Here is a 26,673-nt window from a genome sequence, read left to right on the forward strand (position 1 = left end):
TCGGTCCGGTGAGATTTTGAAATGAATTGAGACATTTAGTCTCCAAGATGAAAACATAAGTTGAAAAGGTTGACCGGATGTTGACTTATGTGTAAACGACCCTGGAATAGAATTTTGATGATTCTAATAGCTCCGTATGGTGATTTTGGACTTAGCAGTGTGTCCGGAATTTTTTTTGGAAGTCCGTAGTTAAATTCGGTTTGAAATGGCTAAAACACATATTTAAGCTTGGGAGTTTGATCAAGGAGTTGACTTTTTTTATATCGGGATAGAAATCCGATTCTGAAAATTTGACTAGCTCTGTTATGTGATTTATGACTTGTGTGCAAAATTTGAGGTCAATCGAACTTGATTTGATAGGTTTCAACATCAAATGTAGAAGTTGGAATTTCTTAGTTTCATTAAGCTTGAATTGGGGTGTGAATAGTGTTTTTAGCGTTATTTGATGTGATTTGAGATTTCGACTAAGTTTGTATGATGTTTTAGGACTTGTTGGTATATTTAATTGAGGCCCCGAGGGCCTCGGTTGGATTCCGGATGGTTAAGGAATCAAATTTGGACTTAAAACCACTGCTGCAATTTTTGCCTCTGGTGTAACCGCACCTGCTAAGCTTTGATCGCAGGTGCGACTCTGCAGATGCGCAAGTGCCATCGCAGAAGCGGCCAGAAGTGAAGGGCCGGGCAGGTTGCGTAGGTGTGAAGATTTTACCGCACCTGCGAGTTCGCACGTGCGACTGGTTGATCGCAGAAGCGGAAAAGGGAAGGGCCAGGCCTCGTCGCAGAAGCGAGTCCGCAGAAGCGGAATCTTGTCCGCAGAAGCGAAGTCAGTCGCATAAGTGGAAGCCTCACTGCAAAAGCGAGACCAGATGCGGCCAAGTGCACCGCAGGTGCAAAAATCCCTAGACAGAATAAATCGAAGGGGTCCGACATTTTTATCATTTTTGGACTTCCAAACATGGTTTGGGGCGATTTTTGAGCGAGAATTCACTGGAAAACTTGAGGTAAGTCACTTGTGATCATTATTTGTCAATAATATTGAATTATCATCAAATATTCCGACTAAATTACGTGTTTTTGAGGTATAAATCGGGAATTTGGACCTAGGGATTTGAAAATAAGATTTGAGGATTTGGAGGTCGAGTTGATATCGGAATTTAGTCATTTTGGTATGGTTGGACTCGTGGTTGGATGGACGTTCATATTTTGTAATTTTTGTCGGGTTCCAAGACGTGGGCCCCACTATTGATTTTTTAGATGAGTTTTGGATTTTATTGAAAAATTTAGTATTTTCATATGGGATTGATTCCTATAATTTGTGTTGACTGTATCGAATTATTTTTGTCTAGATTCGAGCCATTTGGAGTTGAATAATCGAGGAAAAGGTCTACTATTAGATTGAGATATCGTGATTTAAGGTAAGTGACTTGTCTAACCTTGTGTGGGGAAAATTCCTTTAGGATTTGGCACTGTAGTGATAATTCTGTAATATGTAAGTGCCGTGTACGCGAGGTAACGAGTGCGTACACGGGCTAATTATTGTAAAATCCGATTTTTGCTGAGCAGTAACCTGTTATATCTTAAATAAGTTATACCAGCATGTGTAGTTATCCCGTTTAGCCTAATATCGCATGTCTACGTGTCTTAATTGCTTATTTGAAATTTGTACAGCATGTTTAGTTGATTTCCTGTTTTTCCTTGACTTGAATTTAGTCTTAAACTGTAAGCTTTCTGGCTGTTAATTGTTGTTTCCATTGATTTCGAGCTGCGTGTTTAATTTTGGGACTACATGGCGGTACCTCAGGAGATTCCCTATCGCATATTTACTTTTGGGACTACGAGGTGGTACCTCGGGAGATCCCCATTGCATATTTATTTTTGGGACTACGAGGCGGTACCTCAGGAGATCCCCTATCGCATATTTACTTTTGGGACTACGAGGCGATTCATCGGGAGATCCCTTGTCACATATTTACTTTTGAGACTACGAGGCGGTACCTCTGGAGATCCTCATTGCATATTTACTTTTAAGACTACGAGGCGGTACCTCGGGAGATCCCCTATCGCATATTTACTTTCGGGACTACGAGGCGGTACCTCGGGCGATCCCCTATTGAGCATTTACTTTTGGGACTACGAGACGGTATTTGAGCGCCCCGTGTTGTTTACTCCTATGTGCTGTGTTGTTACTTTTCTGTAATTTCTCACTGTTAAATTCTTAGTCTTTTCATTATATTATTATATCTTCTGCCTTGTTTCTTATTATTCTAGTAGGGCCCTGACCTGACCTTGTCACTACTCTACCGAGGTTAGGCTTGGCACTTACTGGGTACTGTTGTGGTGTAGTCATGCTACGCTTCTTCACATCTTTTTGTGCAGATCTAGGTACTTCCTACCAGCCCAGGTATCAGTGAGCTAGATTGTACGTGGAGACTTCAAGGTATATTTGCCAGCGTCCGCAGACCTCGGTGTCCCCCTCTATCTTATTATGTTGTTTTCCCTATTCACATTAGACTCTGATGTATAGAGATATTCGGTATTACTTCTTTAGAGCTTGTGACTTGTAATTCATTGGGTTTTGAGAATTTCTATATGTGTTGAAGTTTTAAAAGTATTTACTGTTATTTTAATTATTCCGCATGTTGATAGGCTTACCTAGTCTTAGAGATTAGGTGCCGTCACGATATCCTACGGAGTAAAATTTGGGTCGTGAGATGATATTAATCAAAAGGTTGATGTACTTGAAAATGTGGAAATTGGAGAGCAGAAGAAGAGGGATGACGCTTATAAGGCTGCAAAGAAGAATATAGGGATCTACGATGATAAGTTCAATGGTGACCCTCGCTCTTAAAGGAAGATATTACCACAATATGATGACCCGGCAAAAGATGAGGGTGTTACTCTTGATGCAACTGGAGGATTCACTGTTGATGCAGAAAAGAAATTGGAGGAGCTCCGAAAAAGGATTCGAGGTTCTTTCTCAAAAATCTGGCTGAAGATCTCCGATCTTCTAGGAAGTTATTATCCGACTACTATACTTAAGAGGAAATGCTTCAATTTAAGAAGCCCAAGAAGAAGAAATCACTAAGGAAGAAAGAGAAGATGGACCTAGATGCTCTTGAAGCGGAGGCCAAATACGCTAGATTGGATACTAGTGATCTTGGTTCTCGCAATGATAAGACAAGGCAGACCCTTAGGGAGGAAAAGGAGATAGAGAGGTAGAGGCAAGGCTGAAGAGGCATCTAAACGCTTCGACCCAAGGAAACTAATAACATCCAGAGAGAGGAATAATGTGGATAATTGTAAAGATCATTCATATTTTCAAAGATCTATGAAGTAAAATTATTCTTCTTCAGCCAAGAGGGCTTATTTTCAGTTAAGAAGTGTTGTACAACAGTTATACTAAAATGATATTCAGTTTTCAAAGTAAATAGCTATTTCTGTGAACCATTGTTAAAGTGACAGCTTAGTTGTATTTTCGAGACCAATTCAATTAGCCTATTTCAAGGTTTTGATTCTTGTGATCTATGTATGTAGTTGAGTCATTTTTTGTTATACCAAAAGTAATTTTATGAATTGAGCGCAATACATTGAAAATTAGATGAATATTTGTTCATAAATATAGATATAGGCACGTCTCAATTAATTGGCTCTTCTTTTCCTTTGATTATGTCAAAATCGTGGTATAACTTAATGTAAACCAAACGATCTTAACTATTTTTGTTTACCCAAAAAATGAGTAACAATTAAATTTGTACGCAGTTTTAAGGATATGTGATTTAATTCAATACGAATAATTAAGGACAAAAGGTAAATAAGTTAAAGATAAAATAAATGATCAAATCAATCGCAATGTGATGACCAAGTCTGATCTTAGGTTGAAAAATGGAATTCGTCCTCGACCGGACCTTCGGTACAAGTTCGGTCGCGAATAAAAAAAAGAACAAATAATAAACATTTTTGACAATAACTAGAAGACAAAAATAAACTTTATTGCTTTGATTTACGTGTCACAATGTATCAGAATAAAGAAAACCTTTCCTTTTATATAGTAGAGGAATTTCAATCATAGTACAAGTCTAAATAAGATAAGAATCTTCTTTTTTTGGTAAACGTTGATCCGCAGTTGAGATCGGACGGGATTATATATACGCCGTAATATCCAGTTGAGGGCGAATATTACGGCCCCCCTACTCGTCATGCATAACCGTTCTCTGCATTTTCCAAGGTCCAGAAACTAGGTCTGAGTCCATTATTTCATCGTGACCGATCCCAAGTGCATTCATTCCTCTTGGGTTTCGATATGAGAGGTCCTTGGGACTCGATTATAATCACGTCGAGTCGTGCTTCCCATTTGTTTTCTCATCGGGGAACCGGGGAGAACTCTGCCCCTTCCCCCGATTTTACCCGTACACAGATAGTCCCCTCGTTTCTCCGAGAGTAGATTTATTAAAGCGATGGAAAGCGATAAAATTATCCCCGATTCCTTCTTTCGTACGCTATAACTGAGTTGACGGGTCAAAGTAACGTCCCATCAGTCGCGTCATTCTGACTTCGGACATGTGTCAGCCGCCGATTGACCGTCCCTGAATGTGAAACGTCACGCATTGCATACCCCTTCCCTAAAAAATTCCGATCCTTTTTTTAATTTTTTACTTTCCGATTCCAGAACTCCTTAATTTACCCTCGAACTCTTCACTTATTCTTAACCCCTTCAAACCTTCATACATTGTTTTCTAGATCTTCATATTTTCATCTTCAAATCTGATCTTCATACCTTCATCCTTATCTTCAAATCTTCATCCTCACCTTCAAATCTTCATAATTTCCAGAACCCGATGGCGAAGACTTCCAAATCTGTGCCTCAACGGACGATCCCTTCAACTTCCAACCAGGCCATGGTTGCCGAGGTGGCCATGCCTGAGGTGGCCCTAGAACCTCCCTTGAAGAGCCTCATCCCCGGGGGAAGCTCCATTGAGAATGACTTCAAAGTCGAGAAAGCCCCCAACCAACAAGACCGAGGCGAGGGGGCATGGAGGTACATATGCTCTATTACCGAGGATAAACTCCCTATAGTTCGGGAGGACTGCCACTAGGAGGAAAAGGAAGTGGTCATCCTTGGTCCCGACAAGGATATTACCACTCACGTGGAGGGGTATCTAAGTGTTTATACTTATCCCTTAACGCTCTCCCCGTTGGATCCTATAATCCTCAGTTTTTGCAAAAGGGAAAATTCACCCGTCCTTTTGGAGGATCGTAATCCTCCTTCGCCACTTCATCAACAATACCGAAGCACCTCGATTTACCATCGACCACCTGCTTCGTCTCTATAGTCCCAGAGTTTTTCGATGGTGGTTGATCAAGCTCGTCCGTTGAGAAAGCAAAGATCCGTTCTCGAGCATCGATGAAGATCAGGATTGAGGTTGGCAGGGGAGATTTTTTAAGGTGCAAATCGAAGACCTTATTTCCATCGAAGTTTTACCGTTCCCTGGAAAGTGGAACTTGGCCCATAAGTTTCTTTCCTTCTTGAGTACTTGGAATTTCTTTTGTGTTTTTTCTAGTTTCCTGCTCCTATCATCGTGCAGCGGTCGCCTAAGTTTGCAATGCAGTCCCTCACTCGAAGGAGTGGATCGAAGGGATCTGCAAACAAATATCATATTTTGAGCGCGAATGGCGCAAACTTTCAAAGGTCAAGTGGGAGGCCCATTCCCATGGTGAGTGCTCTTCACGAACAAGTATACCTTCATACCCATCCTTCATTTCTACTAAGTCCTTTCTCTTTTAAAGGTTTACCCAAGACCACTAAGCTTCGGCCATTGGACGAGGACGAGGCTTCGTCCTCACTTGCTAAACCCTCTACTTTGGAACAACCCAGAGCTGCTGCACATGAGGAGAAAAAGAAGAAAAATAAGAAATCTTCCGGCTCCCTGGACGTCGAGGTCAAGAAGAAGAGGATAACCGTCCGGGTCCAGAAAAGAAATAAGAAGAGTGCCCAAGCCAGGGTACCGGACCCCGACTCCCTCTACCGGCTCAGGGATTACCCCGAAGACGATGAACTATAGTTCGTCGCTCATGGGTCAACCATTGATGAAGAAGAATGGGTGGCATTCGAGGAAGGTGACCGAGAGGCCAATCCCTTTTTAGCTCGGGAGCTAGAAGGAAAATCCGAGGCTGCGACCTCCTTAGAAATTATCCTTGCCCCGAAGTAAATAACCAGTGTCATTGACAGCGCGGAGTCGCCGCCTCATATAGAGTCCATGTTCAAAGAGGCTCAGGCCGATAAGGAGAAGTCAAACGAGATGGCACGGGGCGCAGACGAGGCCCTCAACATGTTTTTTGACGGCGTGAACATGTGCACGCTAGAGGATCATTCCGGGTTTGGCCACCTGGAGATCCCAAAAAATGACATGTCATCGAGGGCAGACGAGCCTAGCTTGAGCCCAAAGCTGGTGAGGTAGTTCTCTGCCCCGAACGTGGATCCTGACCGTAAAAGAACGATTGTGTTTACTATCCCGATGGACACCCAGGTGTCATATGCTCTGATGGACGTGGCCAACTACCTTCGTTGCTTGGTGACCGAAGAGGACCGGGAGAAGATGAACGAAATAAGCACTTTGAGTCCTTTCGATGAAGCACAACAGGCACTAAACTAGGTAAGTTTCCCCTTCCATGTGCCCTTTGTGCATTTTATTTAACTTTAACATGCCCTTATGATCCTATCATTTCTTTTAGGCTTCGCTGCTCCATCATGAAAGTTTTCATTGGTCTCGGATAGAAGTTAGCCTGCTCGAGTTCGAGCTCAAGGAGAAAGTTTGGCAAAAGGACATGTACATGGTCCTTAGTAAGCAAAAACACGAGGCCCTCAAGGATCTCCCTATTTGTCAGCCGAGCTGGAGAAGGCTCAAAAGGAGGCTTTGTCCACGGGAGCATGATGAATTGGTTGAGAAGGTAAGGATATTTTAGGTTAAAAACGAGATTACGCGTAGTGACTAACAATGCAACCTCGAAGGTCCAAGAAAAGATAGACCTGATTGACCAGCTCCGGGCTGAGATAAACGAGCTCAAAGCTTCCGCTGAGACGCTGAGGAGTAGGATGAACCTCCTGGCCTCGAAAAAGGAGGCTACAAAAGAGGAGTTGGTGTCGGTCAAGGACCAGATCTGGGTGGAAAAAGACACGGCCGACAAGTGGTATCGTCTAAATGAAGAACTTCGGGCGCAACTGGATTCAGCCGTCTCAAAACGGGATGACCTTGGCCAGGAATATTCTGTGCTGAAGTCCAAGTTAGAGGCAACCTCGATTGATTCCTCTGAGGTCAAAGAAATGTTGTCCCAGTATAAAACTGGTGTGGAGATATCCGAAGCCCGTTTAATAATGAAGGTCGAGAATGTAAAACGGCTATCTCAGAGGGAGACCCTCGAGGAGATTCACGCCCGGGGATTTGATCTGTTAGCCGAGATTAAAGAGGCCAAGAGGCTTGAGGTCGAGGTAAAAGAACTTTATGAGCCTGAAGGTCTCGAAGGTTCCAGTTCCAAGTCAAGCTCTGATGAAGATTAGGCGGAGATGCCTTAGCTCCTTTCTCGTTTCCTTTTTGTACATTTTATTTTTTGTTTATTTTAGGCCGTTTTATTGTGACTTTGTAAACACTTTTTGAAATATATATATATATATATATATATATATATATATATATAAACAAAAACAATTTCCTTCGGCAACACCGTGTCTTTTACTTTTAAGCATCTATTTGCAATTTTTATTTGTGGATCACCCTTAATGCCTTAGCATAGAATTAGACGTAATCTGGAGCATCCATTCTCCAGAATCCCAAATAAGGCCCGGTTTCGATGGTAACTCCGAACTGTTCGTGGCTTCGAAATTTCGATAAAAACGAAGGCCTTTAAGACACTTAAGTGTTTTAGTCATATACAATGGTGTTTTGCCAAGGGTAACCCTTTAATAGGTTATAATCATACGTAAGGGCCTTACTTTCTGAGTGCGGACTTCGGATATCTTTGAGCCATTTTAGGTTGGCTGTAACCTTTCAAGTTCGGGCCCTTCCTAATAGGCTCGATGCCTCTAGGATTCGATATCCTGACCATCTAATTTTTTATCGGACGACAGTCCCTGAGTCGGGGTAGCCCGTGGGATTTAGGATTTAGGATATGTTGTTCGTTCTAAGTAATTCAACGTATGCATCGATGGTGCAAAATGCATAGTGATAAAGTATAAAGAAAGCAAAGATTTCTTTCATTGTTTTTTACGTAGAGTACATAATCAAGGCGCATCAGCCTTTTGCCATGGCTAGAGTGAGCTACATGGGTACGGTTAGTTTGACCGCTTAACCCTTACAATGAATTCTAACTACCAAGCATTGGCTTTTAATATTAAGTGATAGTACCTTCTAAAGATCCTACCTAGGGGGTAATGGCCCCCTGTATTTAAGGCCAAACTTGTGAGGGCTCGAATACTGTTGGTCCAGTATAAATGATGAGCAACTCCGGCTTTAGGCCGGCCTTCGAAACTATGGTAGCACGTTTTACGGTTGCCTCGTTAAAAACCTTGCCGTAAAATCCACTTCGAGAAAAAACCGGTTCAAGGAAAAAAGAGTACAACACATGCTTTCAGACCTAATAGTCATATTTGCCCTTGGCCGAGTACCTGCATAAGTTAGTCCGTGATATAACAAAATTAAAAAGGGAATTGAGCTTGTACCTTAGCAGTAGTACCGCTTTAAGTATGCCACGTTCCAGTTGTTCGGTAGCTGTACACCATTTCCTGACTCAAGTTTATATGACCCTTTTCCCGGTTATTCTGGCAACTCTATACGGTCCTTCCCAATTAGGTCCCAGTTTCTCGTCGTTTGGTTTTCTGGAGTGTAGCGTTACTTTCCTTAACACCAAGTCCTCGACTTGAAAATGTTGAAGGTTAGCTCTTCGGCTGTAGTACCTCCCTACTCGCTGCTTCTAGACGGCCAACCGGACCAGGGAAGCTTCCCGCCTTTTGCCCAATAATTCTAGGCTCGTGGTCATGGCCTCGCCGTTTGACATTTCAGTAGCATACTGGAACCTGAGACTCGGTTCTCCTACCTCGACCGGGATTAAGGATTCCTTTCTATAGACTAGAGAGAACATGGTCGCTCTAGTACTCGACTTCGAAGTCGTTCGGTATGCCCACAAGTCTTCGAGAAAGATTTCGTTCCACTTTCCTTTCAAATCGGTTAGTCTCTTTTTCAAGTTTTGAAGTATAGTTTTGTTCGTTGTTTTCACTTGCCCATTCCCACTAGGGTGATAAGGCATTGATAATATCTTCTTGATTTTGTGGTCTTCGAAAAATTTACTTACCTTGTTGCCGACGAATTATTTTGTGTTGTTGCAAACGATCTCAGCTGGTATCCCAAATCGACATATTATGTGATCCCAGATGAAGTCGACGACCTCTTTCTCCCAGACCTTCTTGAATGCCTGAGCCTCGACCCATTTGGAAAAATAATCAGTCATGAGTAGTATGTATTGGGCTTTATCGGGCGCCCATGGCAAGGGTCCAACGATGTTCATCTCCTATTTCACAAACGGCCATGGAGACAAGACCGGGTGGAGCATCTCTCCCGGTTGATGAATCACGGGAGCGTGTCTTTGACACTCGTTGTATTTTCATACGAAGTCTTTCGCATCTTCTCCATTTCATTCAGTAGTAACCGGCTCTGATTAACTTTCACACCGGGGATTCTGCCCCCGAGTAGTTCCCACAACATCGTGGACCTTCTCATGGCGTATTTTGTCTCTCCCGAACCTAACCACCAAGCCAGTGGGCCGAAAAATGATCTTCTGAAAAATCCTCGACCAAGCTGAATATGGCGGCCTTGGTGCACATGGCTTTTGATTCCTTGGGATCTGATGGCAATTTTACTGTCTTCAGATAGTCTATGTATTTATTTCTCCAATCCCAAGTCAAACTTGTCGATTTTACCTCGGCGTTACCTTCTTCTACCATCGAGTTCATCAGTTGTACCACTGCCCCTGAGTCGAATTCATCGGAGTCGATAGATGACCCCAAGTTGGCCAGTGCACCGGCCTCACTATTTTGATCCCGAGGTACGTGTTGTAGAGTCCATTCCTTAAATTGGTGTAAGGTCACCTGCAATTTATCCAAGTACCTCCGCATCTGTTCCTTTTTTACTCTGAATATTCTGTTGACTTGATTTACTACGAGGAGGGAGTCACATTTGGCTTCGATCACTTTGGCCCCTAAGCTCTTTGCTAGTTCTAGCCCTGCAATCATTGCTTCATACTCGACTTCATTGTCAGTCAATTTTACAATTCTAATGGACTGTCTAATTACGTTACCCGCAAGTGGTTTTAATATGATACCGAGCCCAACCTTTCGCGTTGGAGGAACCATTCATGAATAGGGTCCAGATCCCCGAGCTAGTCATCGAAGTGAATAGCAATTCCCTCTCGACCTCGGGTATCAGGGCCGGCGTAAAATTAGCCACAAAGTCCGCCATAATCTGAGATTTTATGGCAGTCCAGGGTTTGTACTCTAATATCGTACCCGCTAATTACTACGACTCATTTGTCTAGCCGGTCTGAGAGCTCGAGCTTATGCATGACATTCCTCAGTGGGTAAGAGGTCACGACACATATGGGGTGGCATTGAAAGAACGATTTTAATTTCCTAGAAGCGTATAGTAAGGCGAGTGCTAATTTTTCTAGGTGAGTATACCTTGTTTCGCTATCGCCTAGGGTTCTACTAACATAATAAATAGGAAATTATGTACCTTATTCTTCCCAAACCAAGACACCACTTACCGTCACCTCGTAAACTGCCAAGTAGAGGTACAAGTGTTCGTTTGCCTTCGGAGTGTGCAGCAAAAAGGGACTCAATAGGTATCGCTTGAGTTCTTCTAAAGCGTGTTGCCATTTCGGAGTCCAAGAGAAATTGTTCTTCTTTTTCAATAGTGAGAAGAACCGATGACTCTTATCTGACGATCTCGAGATGAACCAGCCCAACGCGGCTATCTGCCCGGTCAGTCTTGTACTGCCTTGATGTTGTCGACTACTATGATGTACTCTATGGCCTTTTATTTTGTAGGGGTTGGTATCTATTCCCCGATTAGATACCATGTATCCGAGAAACTTGCCCGAGCCGACCCCAAATGCACATTTCTTCGGGTTTAGCTTCATGTTGTACTTGCTCAATATGTCGAAGGTTTCCTACAAATGTTTCAAATGGTCCTTTGCTCGCAGGTACTTGACCAACATATCGTCAATATAAATTTCCATTGATTTTCTTACTTGTTCTTCGAATATTCGGTTGACTAGGCATTGGTATGTGGCACCGGCATTCTTTAATCTGAACGGCTTTAGGCTATAGCAGTAAGTGTCGAATTTGGTTATGAAGGAAGTCTTTTCTTGTCGTTCGGGTCCATCCAAATTTGGTTGTACCAGGAGTAGGCGTCGAGAAAACTAAGTATCTTGTGTCCGGCCATCGCGTCGATCATTCAATCGATGTTAGGCAAAGGAAAAGAATCCTTTAAACATGCCTTGTTTAGATTCTTATAATCCACATACATCCTCAGTTTATTTCCTTTTATAGGCACTACCACTACATTAGCTAACCAATCCGGGTATTTAACTTCTCGGATGGAACCTATTTTCAGAAGTTTGAATACCTCGTCCTAGATGAATGCATGTTTGATCTCAAACTGTGGCCTTCTATTCTGCTTAACCGGATGGAACTTCGGGCCCAAGCTTAACTTGTGAGTGGTACCTCTGGTGGGATCCCTGTCATGTCTAGATGGGACCAGGCAAAATAATCGGCGTTAGCTTAAGAAAATCAATAAGTTTTTTTCTGGCTTGGGGTTAACCCTGTGCCCAAGTATACCTTTCGGTCTAGCGGGTGCTCGATCAATATAACGTGCTCCAACTCCTCGATCGTCGATTTGGTGGCGCCGCTGTCATCAGGTGCTATGAATGATCTCGGGACACTTTAATCGTCCTCATCATCTGCTCCATGCTTTTTCTATTTTTTAGCTTGGCTGAGGTCGGGATCGTTGATTGCTATTTAGTTTCTTCTTTTTTAGTCGGTTCCGCGCTTTTAGATGTTGAAACCGCGGGCGCTGGGATCACTTCATCGACACCGAACATTCCCCTTGCGGCCGGATGTTCTCCTTAGACCGTTTTGACTCTTACTGGAGGGGAAAATTTCAGCGCCTGGAGTAAGGTCGAAGGTACCGCCCTCATGTTGTGGTCCGACAGTGTTCACCGGTAAAGTTATCTCACCTTTTGTGGTCTTGTATGCCATGTTGAATCCATTCAATACCCGGACCGCCGCTACGATTTGATCATGTAACTCCAGTTGCTCTACGACCCTCATCTGATGATGTTGGCCAAGCTATCTAGATCAATCAACACACGCTTAACCCTCGATCTGATGATTTCGTGCTGAGGCTCCTCTTGTTCGACCTGTTTGTTGGCGTCCCTATTTTTGTAGTGGTTTTTGGCTCGTTCGCTTAGGAATTCTCGAAGGTGCCCATTGTTGAACAATCGAGCAACTTCTTCTCTTAACTGTCGGTAGTCTTCGGTCCTATGACCGTGAGTATGCGGTACTTACACATCAAATAAGGATCTCTCTAGGTAGGGTCAGACTGCAACGGTCGGGGCCACTTGGTCTCTTTGATGCGCCCTATGGATGACATTATGCTTGTAGCATCCACGTTGAAATTGTATCCAATAATCTTGGTGCCTCCCTACTCCCGAGCGACTTGTCAAACCTACTCTTGCTCATCAGGCCCCAACCGCTCGTCCCCGATCATCCCTCTTCTCGTTCCTTGTCGGGTGGTGCCCGGATCCGCTAACCCTCCGATCCACGATGTATGGCCGATATTGATCTCGATCCGGCCTCGGCTCCTAATCAAAGATCCATTCTGATGGGGTAAACAGATCCCGAAGGGGCCCCCAGTTGGTCGTCTTCGACTCTAATCATCGACTATTATTTGTTACGGACGTCGGCCTAGGTGACCGCTGGGTATTCTACCAAGTTTTGCTTTAGTTGTTGAGAGGACACAGAACTTTGGGGGTTGAGCCCTTGAGTGAATGCCTGAACGGCTCAATCATCCACAACTGGTGGCAGTCCACCTGTTCCATCTGGAACCGCGACACGAACTCCTTGAGCATCTCGTTATCCCTCTGTTTGACCTTGAAAAAGTCTGACCTCCTGGTCTCGACCTTGATGGCTCCGGCATGGGCCTTTACAAAATCATCTACAAGCATATCAAACGAGTCGATAGAATTCAGAGGCAAGTTGAGATACCATATCATTTCCCCCTTGGACAATGTTTCCCTAAATTTTTTCAGCAATACCGACTCGATTCCGTCGTCTTCCAAGTCATTCCCTTTGATCTCGCATGTATAAGAGGTTACATGCTCATTTGGATATGTGGTCCCATTATACTTGGGAATGTCGGGCATTCAAAACCTCTTCGGGATCGGCTTCGGTGCCGCGCTCGAGGGGAAAGGCTTCTGAATAAACTTTTTGAAGTCTGGTCCCTTTAATATAGGAGGCGCTCCCGGAATTTGATCGACCCTGGAGTTGTACGTTTCCACCTACTTGTCGTTGGCCTCAATCTTTTGTTGCCTAACTTCACCCGTTTTGTCAATGCTTCGAGCATCTTCATTACCTTGGAAGTTTCCCCGGGCCTGAATTCACCCAGTTCCACGGTAACTTGTTCATCCCTCCGAGTATTTTCCCGGGACTGTTTGGGCTCGATCCTGTTAGGGGCGCGGCTTTAGTTCTGCAAGTGTGCTATCATCGTTTGTTGAGCTTGCAACATTTCAAAAATCAACCATACGCTGACCCCATCACCTTCACCTTCGGGCGCTTCTCTAGCAGCTGGTTGGCCCCCGCGATTGTTGTTTTCGGAATCAGTTGGTAAATTGAGGTTGATGGCCACCTGTGAGTTAGCACCGACCGGTTTGGCGGCTGGAACACTATTGGGATCGACGGGAGGCACATCATTGCTAGGCATCACGTTGTTATTCTCACCATGATGGCCTGAATCAACATCAACGTTCAAGTGAACAAACTGAGAATTGGACATCCTTAGGCTCACCTGAAATCAAATTTTAAAGAACAAGCATAAAATGGGGTGTGTTATGGAGATTCGTATCAAATCACCACTATTATCCTTAGTCCCACGGTGGGCGCCAAACTGTTTACCCTAAAAAATGAATAATAATTAAATTTGTACGCGGTTTTAAGGATATGTGATTTAATTCAATACGAATAATAAGAATAACAGGTAAATTGGTTAAAGATAAAATAAATGATCAAACCAATCACGATGTGATGACCAAGCCTGATCTTAGGTTGAACAATGGAATTCGTCCTCGATCGGACCTTCGGTACAAGCTCGGTCGCGAATAAATAAGAGAACAAATGAAGAACACTTTGAACAATAACTAGAAGATAAAAATAAACTTTATTACTTTAATCTATGTATCACAATGTGTCAGAATAAAGAAAATCTTCCCCTTTATATAGTAGGGGAATCTCAGTCCTAGTACACGTCTAAATAAGGTAAAAATCTTTTTTTTCGGTAAATGTCGATCCGCAGTTGAGATCGGACGGGATTCGCGCCGTAATATCCGGTTGAGGGCGAATATTAAGGCCCCCTACTCGTCATGCATAATCATTCTCCGCGTTTCCAGAGGTCCAAAAACTAGGTCTGAGTCCGTTATTTCACCCTTTTCGATCTCAAGTACTTCGTTCATTCCTCTCGGGTTTCGATATCAGAGGTCCTTGGGACTCGATTATAATGACGTCAAGTCGTGTTTCCCCTTTGTTTTCTCATTGGGGAATTGGGGAACTCTGCACCTGATTTTACACGTACACATCTTTAACATGAAGATCTACCCTGGAATAAACTATGAAAAAAAAGAAAAAAAAAAGAAAATATATATATATAATGACGAAAAAGTAGAAGGCATGATTCTCAAATGATTATGAATTAGAGACAGTGGCCACTAAGTTACCAGTCTTGATTTTTTTTTATAATATTTGAAAACAAAGACGCCATAATTAAATCAAAGTACGATGGCAGCTGCTGCCTCTAGACAGATCATAATGCAGCAAGTTTGATCTGATGTGGACATGACGCTAAATTCCTTAAACTGCGCCATCTTGTCGTCATCTCTTCTTCTTTTTCTTTCTTTTAAAAAAAAATGCTTTCATACCCTTTGTAATTCTGCTTTTGCACTTCACACTCCTACAGTTTGAAAATAAAACACTTTAACACACCTATAGTTTGAAACTTTTTGTCATTGGCTTCCTAGCTTACTAGCTACAATAACAAAATTATAGGGAAAAAACCTTACTGTAAGAAATTATTATTTCCTTATTTCCCATCCCAGGTATATTCAAAATACTAATAGAACATTTTATATTGGCCAGTGGCCTTATTTGAGTTGAATCTTACGATCTCAAGTTTATCGAGATTTTGAGTTTAAATTTCCTTTACATTCTTATACCACATAGGAAACCTTTTTACCCTACATGTTTAAGGTTTGAGTAAATTACACTTAGTATACCAAATTACCAATCCTATACCATACTTAATTAAGGATCTAATTAATGGGCTGTTTTTACTCCTTAATTAAAGGTATCCATATCTAATTAATGGGCAGTTTTTCCTCCCTAATTAAAGGTATCCATATATCTCACGTTTCTCTCTCCTTACCCCTCACCCCATCACCCACGTTTTTACCCATACCCCACATTCTTTCTTGTTCTTTATCCACGATTGCAAGATCAATCAACGAAAGATGTCCTTGAGATGCATTAGCCAGCGAAATCTCATTATATTTGAATGTCGTGCCAATTTCCTCTGCAACAATTGTGGCATGTGCTCTGATTTTCTTAAAGTCTATATGAAATCAAAAGTTGCAACAAACATTTTAATATGCCACGAACTAGCAAAACAATGACAACAGATATACTTTAGTAGTTTTTTTTTGGGTACCAAACAAAATTCCCTCTTCTGGATTTACTGTTTCTCGTGTATTTGTAGTGTAATTGCAGTGTAATTGTAGTGTAATTGTAGATTTAGTGTAATGGATATGATCTGTTGAAGCCCTCACCTAGATTTACTGTTTGTAGTGTAATTGTAGTTAGTTTGTAGTTTATGTAGAACATTCCAAGATTAATTGTAGTCTAAAATGTAGATATAATGTAGACATGATTGTGGATGATGTGTTTCCTGTTTGCCCTGTAACTGTAGGTAAATTGTAGTTATTCTTATATTAGGTACTTAAACTGTAGGTAATTTGTACATTCACTGTAGGTAAACTGTAGGTAAATTTGTTTGAATTGTAGAACTGGTTTTATACATAATTGTAGAGTTTTTGTAGTTAATAGTAGTTATAATGTAGGATTCATGTACCGCTTCACACCATCTATCACAGTATGGATATGATCTGTTGAAGCCCTCACCAAGAATTATATAACAAACAGCAATAAAAATATTTACAATCATAAAATAGTTTATCTACAATTTATCTACAACGTATCTACCATTATATCTACAAATTATCTACAATTTACAAATTAACTACAATTTGTCTACAAATTATATACAATCTACTATTTGATTTCACGATGTATTTGATTTCTATAATTTTTTCAGCAGTATCAATTGATAGTTGTTCTGCAATTGTAGAGATCAGAGTACCGTAGCTTGCATTCTCATCTACCACAATGGCATCCACTTCAAAATCCCTAAATCTGCCATATGTATCCCAATTGTCATTAAATTGTAGCATAATTGCGATTTTGAACATGATTTGTTGTCGATGTTGATGTTTTGTTTTTTTTGATTTCTAGATTGAAAGAAGAAAAGATGAAGAAGAGATATATCTGATCGACAATTTGATAGAAGCAACAACGAAGAACAAATTTTTTCAACTTTGAGTTGTTGAAACTCGAAATTTTGAATTCTACAATTTGAATTCAAATCTTAGAAGCTGTTAGTAGTTGAATATTTTCGTAGTTTTTGTAGCTGTTAGTAGTTGAATATCTGTTCGTTCCTTTTTTTTTTTTCAGAATTTGAATTGTAGTTCTGGAGAGAAAAACGCAGATATGAAATCTCCTTTTCCTTTTTAAAGATTTAATTTAATGTAGAATCAATTATCATCAAGAATCTCTCCTTAATTTTAGCGCGTTTTTAAGGAATATTCTGATCCATTAATGCCTGATTTTCGAATGGTATAATTTTTGTAGGTAAAATATGGACTGGGCGGGTAATATACAAAATATGCACATTTTTGGTAATAAACTCTCATATATGGTATAGGAAGGAAAAAATCCCTTTCCTAAATAATGGTGTAATTAAGTTGTATTCTTCTAAAATTTAGTTCTCTCCTTGTATTAGTGTGTGTATTGGATTTGTTATAATTATTGGGAGAGGAAGTTGTAATCTGTATGATAATAGGTGAACCATGCTTTCATCACTCTACTTATAAGAGAAATGAGAATTTGTTTGAAAATATTATGTTTAATGTCAACATTCCCAATTATTTCAGATATTGATATGTGCGTACTGAATGGTCTACATTCTAGAATAACAAGTGGGCTAAATGCCCAAGACCTAACTACATGGGGCTAACACACAAAACTTGAAAACGAAAGGGGTTAGATAGTATTTTTCAATAAATTTATAAAAAGAAAAAAGGAATCAGAGGGAAATTATTAATTATGCAGCATGTCTTTTTCTATTTGTAGAAAAACGCCACTGATTACTGCTTTATACTAATTTTGACTAAATAATGAGTTAGTCACTTTCAAGAATATGGTTTATACAACCCATGAATTAGTCACTTTCAAGAATATGGTTTATACAACCCATGAATTGTACTTCCTAATATTTGTTAAATAAAAAAGTTGGGCTGCGCTTTTTATCGTAAACTTAGGATATTGGAAAATGACATGAACTATTGGGATGGAAATTGGAGAATCAAAGTTAAGGTATGTAACTGCCTGCACTTGTTCTTGTCTAACTAGATAGAACATGTCTATTTTAAAATACATTAGATTTTGGTCACTTTGCATTATAAAATTTAACATAATTATTTGGATATGCTATAGGTCAGCCAAAAGCCAACTAGTATTGAATTATCCATAACAACCTTTTTTGTGTTAATCTGCAAATTATAATATTGTTAGAGCATGAAAAGATTCGACAGATTTTAGCTACCTCAATTGCATTGGCGCAAATTCGCATACCTCTGGCTCTAGTCTTGCAAATTCAATAGGGCTCGTTTGGATGGGAGAGTTAGGTCTATATATATTAAAGGGAAAATTTCACATTAGAACAACTGGGCTCCCTACTTTTCAATTTTATAGGTCATATTTTAATTTACAACCAACTACCCCAAAAATAATAGGCTAAGATTCAACATCCAACTCCAATAGGTTCTCAAAATTACTATTTAATTTTTAAAAAAAATTCCTCAAGCTTTTAAGTTAATTTTCGAATCAGTAACTATGACTCAAATATTAGTTCAACAAACCAAATTCATTTGGGTGGTGAAAATTAGATTTTTAACAAGCTTAAATATGTGCGTTTAAATTTCGAATTTGATTTTGTGAGAAATTTGGAGTGGGTGTTATTTGGACTTGTTAGAAATAGTATAAAGAGGTTGTATATAAAATTTGAAGCCAATCAATGGAGATTTGGACTGGTTTTGAACAAGAATTGCAACTGAAAATCGTGGAAGAAGTTCGTCTACAGGCGCTTGTATAAAGGTGTATAAAGTGTATAAGGTGTGTTTCTACACTCATATACACTATTATACAAGATATACATAGTTATACAAAAAACTGACTTCGTCTTCTTCGTAGCGTCTTTTCTGAAATTTAACTCAAATCTTGCTCAAACTACTCCAAATCACTTCAAATTTAAATTTTGAACTCCTTTTGATATTTTCGATCAAATCGAATAACACCCAATCCAAACAACTAACAAACTCAAAAATACCCATTTTCGAAAGCAAAGCTTTGAATGGTCTTCATTGGTAGACTTCTACTCTTCAATTTTCTTACATTGCAATCAAGTGACACAAGAGGAGAAGCAGAAAATACACGGTCCCTTGAATCATATGTAGAAGATGTGAGAAGAAGAGAGAGCGAAAGCAATGGTTGTGAGAGCACAGATTTAACTCCATAGATTTTAGAAGCAATGGTTGTAAGAAACATATTTTGAATCTGCTAGTGCTTTCAAAATAAGTACAATGTGAGCTAGGTCAGGTAAAACTTAAAAACATAGGCCATTTTTTGTTATGGTGTGAAGTCATGTGTATTTTCTTGTAATTCTTTCTATATTAAATTCATAAGCTTAAATTTTTGTATTCGCATACCTAAGAAAATTTTGAGTTGAAACCCAAAACGGAATAACAAATACAAACTCGAATAAAAGTTCATTGCCACCCTTATTTTTAAGGATTAGTTACCTCCTATAACAAAAGTTGATATTTTATTTATTTTAAATAAATGCTCTTTTAAAAAATTATATTCGATAGGTATCTTTTGATTTTTTATAGCCAACTATCTATTTATGGTCACCTCCTACCCTTAAGTCATAACATAAGCTTTGTATTATTTTTCTCTCCCCACTCAAATTTCTCGTATCCCCTACCCCATATCTATTCTCCCTCTCTCTCTCTCTCATCTTCCACCTTCATCTTAATACCAGAACTCTCAGGCAAAGCATCAAATCCATCCAGTTGAAGGAAGGGATACGTTTAATGTATTCTCCCTCTATTCTCCATCCAGTTGAAGGAAGGGATACGTTCAAATCGATCCCCTACCCCGTATCTATTTTCCCTCTCTCTCTCTCTCTCTCATCTTCCACCTTCATCTTACTACCAGAACTCTCCGGCAAAGCATCAGAATTAGAGTTTTCCGGCGAAGTTTGGTCTGTCGAGCAATCATCCGATATAGAAATTTTCTCCGGCGTAACAACGGCAACCGGAGGCAACGGTGACGGCGAGACGACATTAGGGTTGTTCTTGAACAAAGACGACGGAGTTTGGGGCTGAGCAACTTGAATTTTCTGTTAATATATTTCAATGTATTTCAATGTTTCTCGTTGTATTTCATTGTATTTATTGTCTTTTTTTTCATTGTATTTCAACGTATCTCCATGTATTTCATGTATTTCATTGTATTCACTGTCTCGTTGTATTCCATGAATGTATTCATATATTTTTTTAATTAATACAATTTATGTATTCAGATGTATATATGTATTGAAATTGCTCTATTTTTGTTGTATTTATCGGCTGAAAAAAATTTCAGCATATTTTCTCTGAAGATTGCTATGTTTTTGGGATGTTTTTCGGTTGAAAATCTTTTTTATAATTGGAAATACAAATTTTGTGTGTTATAATTGAGTTTGTTGAGTTATATTAGGAGTCTATTATGTCAATTGATTCACTTTCTGTTTAAAAACAGGTGAATAGACCATGAAATGCGCTATTTACGTTACTGTATTCACAAATACGTATGAATACAGTCGAATACAATAATCTGTCTAGCTGTAATTCCCTGTTTCACGTCGTGAATACAGTCGAATACAAAAATATGTCTAACTGTAATCCCTGTTTCACGCCTAGAAATGCTATTGTATTCATAAATACAATAGCTTAAATACATCGAATACACTCTAAAAAACCTGTAAACATAACTATTGGAAGTAATATAGTAAATGGTAGCTACAACTAGCTAATAACCACTAAAACATAGTGGTTTCTAAAAGTTTCTCTATTTTTAATTCATTTAAGAAACTATAAGTTATGGGCTAGAGCTATGAAAGCAACCACTAATGTTTGCATTAGGATAGGCTATCTACATCACATTCCTTGTGTGGCCCTTCCCCGACCCTGCGTGAATACGAAAGGAATTTTTACATTCCTATACACATTATGAAACTATATTACCCTCCCTACTCAAGTTTTACTATAATTACATTTTATATACCCAATTACCATTTATGTACATTTTAAGGGAATTAATGATATTAATTAGTGTCCTAAAATAACTCTACTGTATATTCCCACTCCCCCCACGTTTTTCTCTCCACATCCCACCCCCCTCACCCACGTATCTTGCACTCACCCACGATTTTCTCTTCAGAAATTTCAGAAATCCTCCATTGACGTCTCTGATTAGCTTGATTTTCAATAAAGAAGAAGATATCTTCAAAGAACAACCCTACAAAAGACAAAGGAGCAGATATTCATTCATTTGATTTGGGTATTTTCTCAGCAAATTCACCCAAAAAGGCTTCAAAATCAGCTCACGCAAAAGAAGAGAACAAACCCAAGCTTTCCCCTCATGAAGCTAGGGCAGAAGCTCGAACAAAGCAAAAGCACGATATTGATGCTGGTGAATCTTCGATACCTGTCAAATCTGCGAAAAGGAAAGGCAAAGAGATTGATTTCGATGATGATTTCGTCGAAGAAGAAGCTGCCATTAAAGTTGCAAAAAAACTTAGAGTGCCTCCTAATGTAAAAGCTTCAAAAAAGAAGAAAGTTCAAAAATCTTCTAAAACTGTTCCCCAACAGTAATGGTGAAGGTAAGAATTTATTAGTTTCAAAAATATTTTTTTTAAAAGCTAAAAAAATTTGTTCTCATTCTTATGAACCTATATAATGTTTGATTTTGTAGTTTGTAGAAATTTTGTCTACATTGTGTAGAGTTGTTGCAAATTTATAATTCCTGATTGTAGATACATTTTTATATAAATATTTGCCTTGTTTTGACTCTGTTTAAAGATTGTAAAAATTTTGTAATAAAATTGTAGTTATATTGTTATCCATTTTTGACTCTGTTATGTAATTGTAGCTATAGTGTATTAAAAATGTAGATATTTTGTTTTTAATTGTTTATCCTTGTTTTAATAAGGAATTTTTCCTTTTGCTGCAAAAGAAAAGCTTCTTTTCCTTCTAACTATTGAACAGATTTTTTTCTGCTCATGGTATGCTAAATATTTTCCCTATTTTTCTTTTTGCAGTGACTGTAGTGTATACGTTGTTGCATTTGCAGAGTATGCCAGCATTAGAGACCTAGCAGTATCTGAGGATGACCTTTCTGATATTGATCAACATCGTAGATGCTACGGAGCGCTACTGTGGGACTACGCTAGGAAGAAGCAAGATACTGGTGCAATTAGTGAGAGCGAGGTGACTGGCAGATTAGGAAGGAAAAAAGGTGCACCAGTTGTGAACGAGAGAACCCAAGTCCGGAAGAAGAAGAATTAGTTGCCATTTTCTGTAGGAAATATGTAGTTAAATTGTTTAGTTGCAGTTGGTTTTGTAGAAAGTTTGTATACAAATTGTTACGTATGAAAAAGTTTGTTGAAGTTTAATTGTAGCAGATTTGTGCTACAATTATTACCCTATGTTTTGTTATTTTATCCGGGATACTAGTGCTAGCTATTAGCATTATTCCCCTGTATGCTGACTTCAAGAAGGTCCCATCAACTACTACAACTGGCCTACAATATTTCCAACCATCGATTGACGTACTAATCGCAACAAATGCATATAAGGAACAGTTATCGTCGGTCTTCTTCAATTTAACTACCGACCCCGGATAAGTCTTCTCCAGAATATACGAATAACTAGGCAATCGACTGTAGGAGTCAGCAGGATGACCTCTCAAAAATTCCAAAGCCTTTTTCCTTTGCTTTCCAAGCTTGCATGTATGTAAGTTCACGCCGTGTTCAGACAACATATCAGTTTGTATGTCTTTTGGTGTGTAAATTGTCTTAGGATCAGCATATTTTGGTATAATCATGCTACCCACTACCATGGCAGTAGGTTTGTGTTGTATGTATGTATTGTCCATCAAAGAGCATGTGTGCAAGCTGTTGGATTTTCGAACCTTGAACATTGCTGAATCATTTATGCTGGTGGACTTGAAGTGCCATGTACAATCTTCCCCAAGATATACCATGCAGTAGCTACAGAATAAAAACAATTTAAACAATGGTATGAAAAATGTAGATACACAAAAAATAGGTTGTTTAATCATGAAAATCTTATATTTAACAGTTTATATACAAAAAAAACCTACAGATTATCTACAATTTGTATACAAAGATATTACAAACGCTGAAGAACAAAAAAATACAAATAAACTACAAATTAAACAAGATATGATTTTTTACCATTGAACTGTTCGTACCTTCTAGCACTAGACCTTTTCGCCCTAAATTGGAACTTGTTCATGACAGAATAGTGCTTCATTGCACTAGCAATTGTTTGCTTGTCTTTGTATACTTGGCCTGCTTTTATAACAGTTAGTGTATTTCCTGTTATGATTATACTTTGATATTCCACTATCGCCGAAGATGTTGGCATATCAATCAACTTCAGTGTTCTAGATGAACCTGGAATCAATTAAAGCTAAATACAGTTATGATATATATAGTACTCCCTCCGTTTCATATTGTCTGAGGTAGTTTGACTCGGCACGGAGTTTAACAAAAAAAGAAGAAGACTTTTGAAAGTTGTGGTCTTAAAAGCTTAAGGGGTAAAAGGTTTGTGGGGACATGCCTTTTGTGTGGCTATAAAAGTTTCTCATTAAGGGTAAAAAAGGTAAATGAAGAGTTTAAAGTTAAATTATTTTCAAATTTAAAAATGTGTCATTTATTTTGGAACAGACTAAAAAGGAAAGTACCTCATTCAATATGAAACGGAGGGAGTAGATATTTTGTAGTAAAATTGTAGAACAATGAAATTCAAGACTTGCATATTCATAACAATTGATATACACATGTTATGTAGTTTTTATTTAGAAATACTGTAGAAAAATTGTAGAACAAATGAAATTCAATACTTATTTTGATCTACACATGTTATGTAGTTCTTTTATAGAAATAGGCAGAATGGCCTAAATGGCACCTGTACTTCACCCACTTTGTCATGCCGGTCCCCAAACTTACATATTTGCCAATTAAACACTTATACTCATTCAAAACGTGAATAATAAACGCTTATCCAATGAGGCTGCCAGTGCGTGTTTGACAATCGCCTACACGTAGGACGCCACGTCAATAAAATATATCCACGTAGGCTCCAAGTCACATCTGATGGCCAAATAGGATAAAAAATTATTTACCCCCCCAACCCACATTTCCCCTCATTTTACAATTACCCCGCTAAATTAGGGCTTAGATAGTATCGAACAACAGTGAGTCGCTCCTCTCTTCTCCGTCGTTCTTGCCGGGATTTTCATCTGTACAGTTGTTATAAAAGTTTGTGGGGTAAGTTTCTTCATTTATTCTTCATATTTTGTCTTTATTGTTCTTCATTTCCTTCTATTTATGGGGATTTTGCTCCGTTTAGGGTTTTTTAGGGGGAGGTTGGGTTAGGTCGTAATTGTTGTTTAATATCCCTTAATATATAGGGCTTTTGTTGTGTTTTTCTACATGTTAGAGTGAAAGGCCTTTTTAATGTAGTGTCATGCATGTAATGGCATATTTGGTTATTCTCTTTAGTGTTTTGGGTTTTTGTTTTCAAATCAAAATTTCATCCTAGTGTCTTGGGTTTTTGTTGGGTCTCGTTCATGTTAGCGGTCCACCACAGTATTTTCTGAATATTATAAGGCATTGTGGGGACGAAAAAGGAATCTTGGATGCTTTTTTACTTTAAAAATCTGTCTTTTTTGTTGGTTTGTTTATGGAGTTGTGTAAAGGTGCAACTTTTGATAACAAATAGTCATTGATAACACTGTTTTTTTTTGTTTCTTTGCAGGTATGAAAAGAAAATGGCTTCAACCCTAGTTAACCTACAAATCCACCACAGTGGTAATTTTGTATCCGACCCTGACCTAAGGTATGCAAATGGACTAACCTGTCCTCACTTAGCTACAGTTGATGTGGATGAGCTACATATTATGTTGTTTCACAAGTTTGCTAGGGACTTAGGATTTTTAGAAGTGGATTTGTTTGGATGTAAAGTTAACAAAAGTGGTGCCTATTTCATTTTAAAAACAGATGCTGATGTGTTAAATTTTCTTAATACATTGAAAGGTGGTGACTTTGTTGATGTTTGTATTGTCCATAAAATTAGTGAGCCTATTCTTGTTGAGGACATAACTGAACTAGACCCCACTATACAAACAGAGGGGCATGACAGTGGGTTAAATGAAGAGATAGAAGAATCAGATGAAGGTGAAAGTAATAACTTCTCTTCCTATCACCTTCAAACATCAGAATCTGAATCTGATGAGGACCTTGATGATTCTGAAGGGTCTGACTCACTGTTTGATATAGATGAGAACATTGAAGAGTGTAGTGATTTGGAAGATGATTTAGTTGAAATTAGACAGTCTAAACTCAACAAAAAGAAGGATGCCCAAGTAAATGTAGATGAGATACCATCTGGTCCAGTTGGTGTAGATGATGGTTTTGAAGATATGCATAAGAACAGAAGGGGAAAATATGAAGGGAAACTAGGAGGGGATGACCAGTATTTTGATAGCTCAGATCCAGGTAGTGAGTGTAGTGATGATGACAGAGAACCTGTTGGCCCTGATGAAGTAAGGGATGCTCCAGCTAGGAATCCAAGTAAGAAGGTGTATTTTGATACAACTTCCAAAAAAATATTTTTTGAACTGTATATGATCTTTGAGAATGCTGTACAGTTTAGGGAGGCATTGCAGACATATTCTATTCAAAAAGGTGTCAACCTTAAGTTGAAACCTAATGAGAAGGAAAGGGTTAGGGCAAAGTGCACAAAAAATGGATGTCCATGGCATATCCTTGGTAGCATTGAAGGCAGCACCAGAAACTTTAGGGTGATTACATACTACCCTGTCCATAAATGCTACAAGAAAACAAGGAACAAGATGTGTAACCCACCATGGATTGCAAAAAAATTCAAAGACAGAATAGTTAGTGAGCCTCAAATTAAACTTCATCAGATTCAAGCCTTACTTAGGCAATCATATGGCTTGTATGTGAGTAAAACTTCCTGTAGAAGAGCAAAAATGATAGTTATGAAGGAGAATATGGGTGATTACAAGAAAGAATTTGCTAGGCTTCATGATTATGCAGAAATGCTGAAGTCTACTAATCCTGGCACTACTGTAGTGATAAGGACATCTAAGGATTCAGTTTCTGGCAAGGAAGTCTTTATGGGCATTTATGTCTGTCTTGAAGCATTAAAAACTGGATGGTTAGAAGGGTGCAGAAACATAATTGGCTTTGATGGTGCATTCCTAAAGGGGACATGTAAAGGTGAACTGCTTTCCTGCATTTCCAAGGATGGAAATAATCAAATGTTCCCTGTGGCTTGGGCAGTAGTTGAAAAGGAATCAAAGGATACATGGTCTTGGTTTATCAGGTGTCTCAAGCATGATCTAAACTTGACAGAAACTGAAGGAGAAGGGCTGACAGTCATGTCTGATATGCAGAAGGTATGGTTTCTAATACTCTTTCTTTAAAGTGTAATTGTTTTCATTTATGTTTAAGTTATAACAATATAATTTTTATGACTGTAGGGTCTTCATCTAGCAATAACTCAGTTATTGCCAAATGCTGAAATGAGATGGTGTGCTAGACATATCTGGGCTAATTGGAAGCAAACTTGGCCTGGTGAGGAAAGAAGGAAAAA

At 39.1% G+C, this 26,673-nt stretch overlaps 1 protein-coding gene across 1 annotated transcript; it reads right to left on the reverse strand.

The window, feature by feature from the left end:
* Positions 1–22,414: 22,414 nt before the first annotated feature.
* LOC109217475 lies at positions 22,415–24,200 on the reverse strand. The gene is made up of 3 exons (XM_019381727.1): positions 24,176–24,200; positions 23,240–23,444; positions 22,415–23,015 (listed from the first exon to the last, which is right to left on the reverse strand). Exons 1-3 carry the CDS (start codon positions 24,198–24,200, stop codon positions 22,415–22,417), a joined length of 831 nt encoding a protein of 276 aa, XP_019237272.1.
* Positions 24,201–26,673: the final 2,473 nt, after the last annotated feature.

Source organism: Nicotiana attenuata, unplaced genomic scaffold, assembly GCF_001879085.1.
Source record: "Nicotiana attenuata strain UT unplaced genomic scaffold, NIATTr2, whole genome shotgun sequence".
Taxonomy (NCBI): Eukaryota; Viridiplantae; Streptophyta; class Magnoliopsida; order Solanales; family Solanaceae; genus Nicotiana; species Nicotiana attenuata.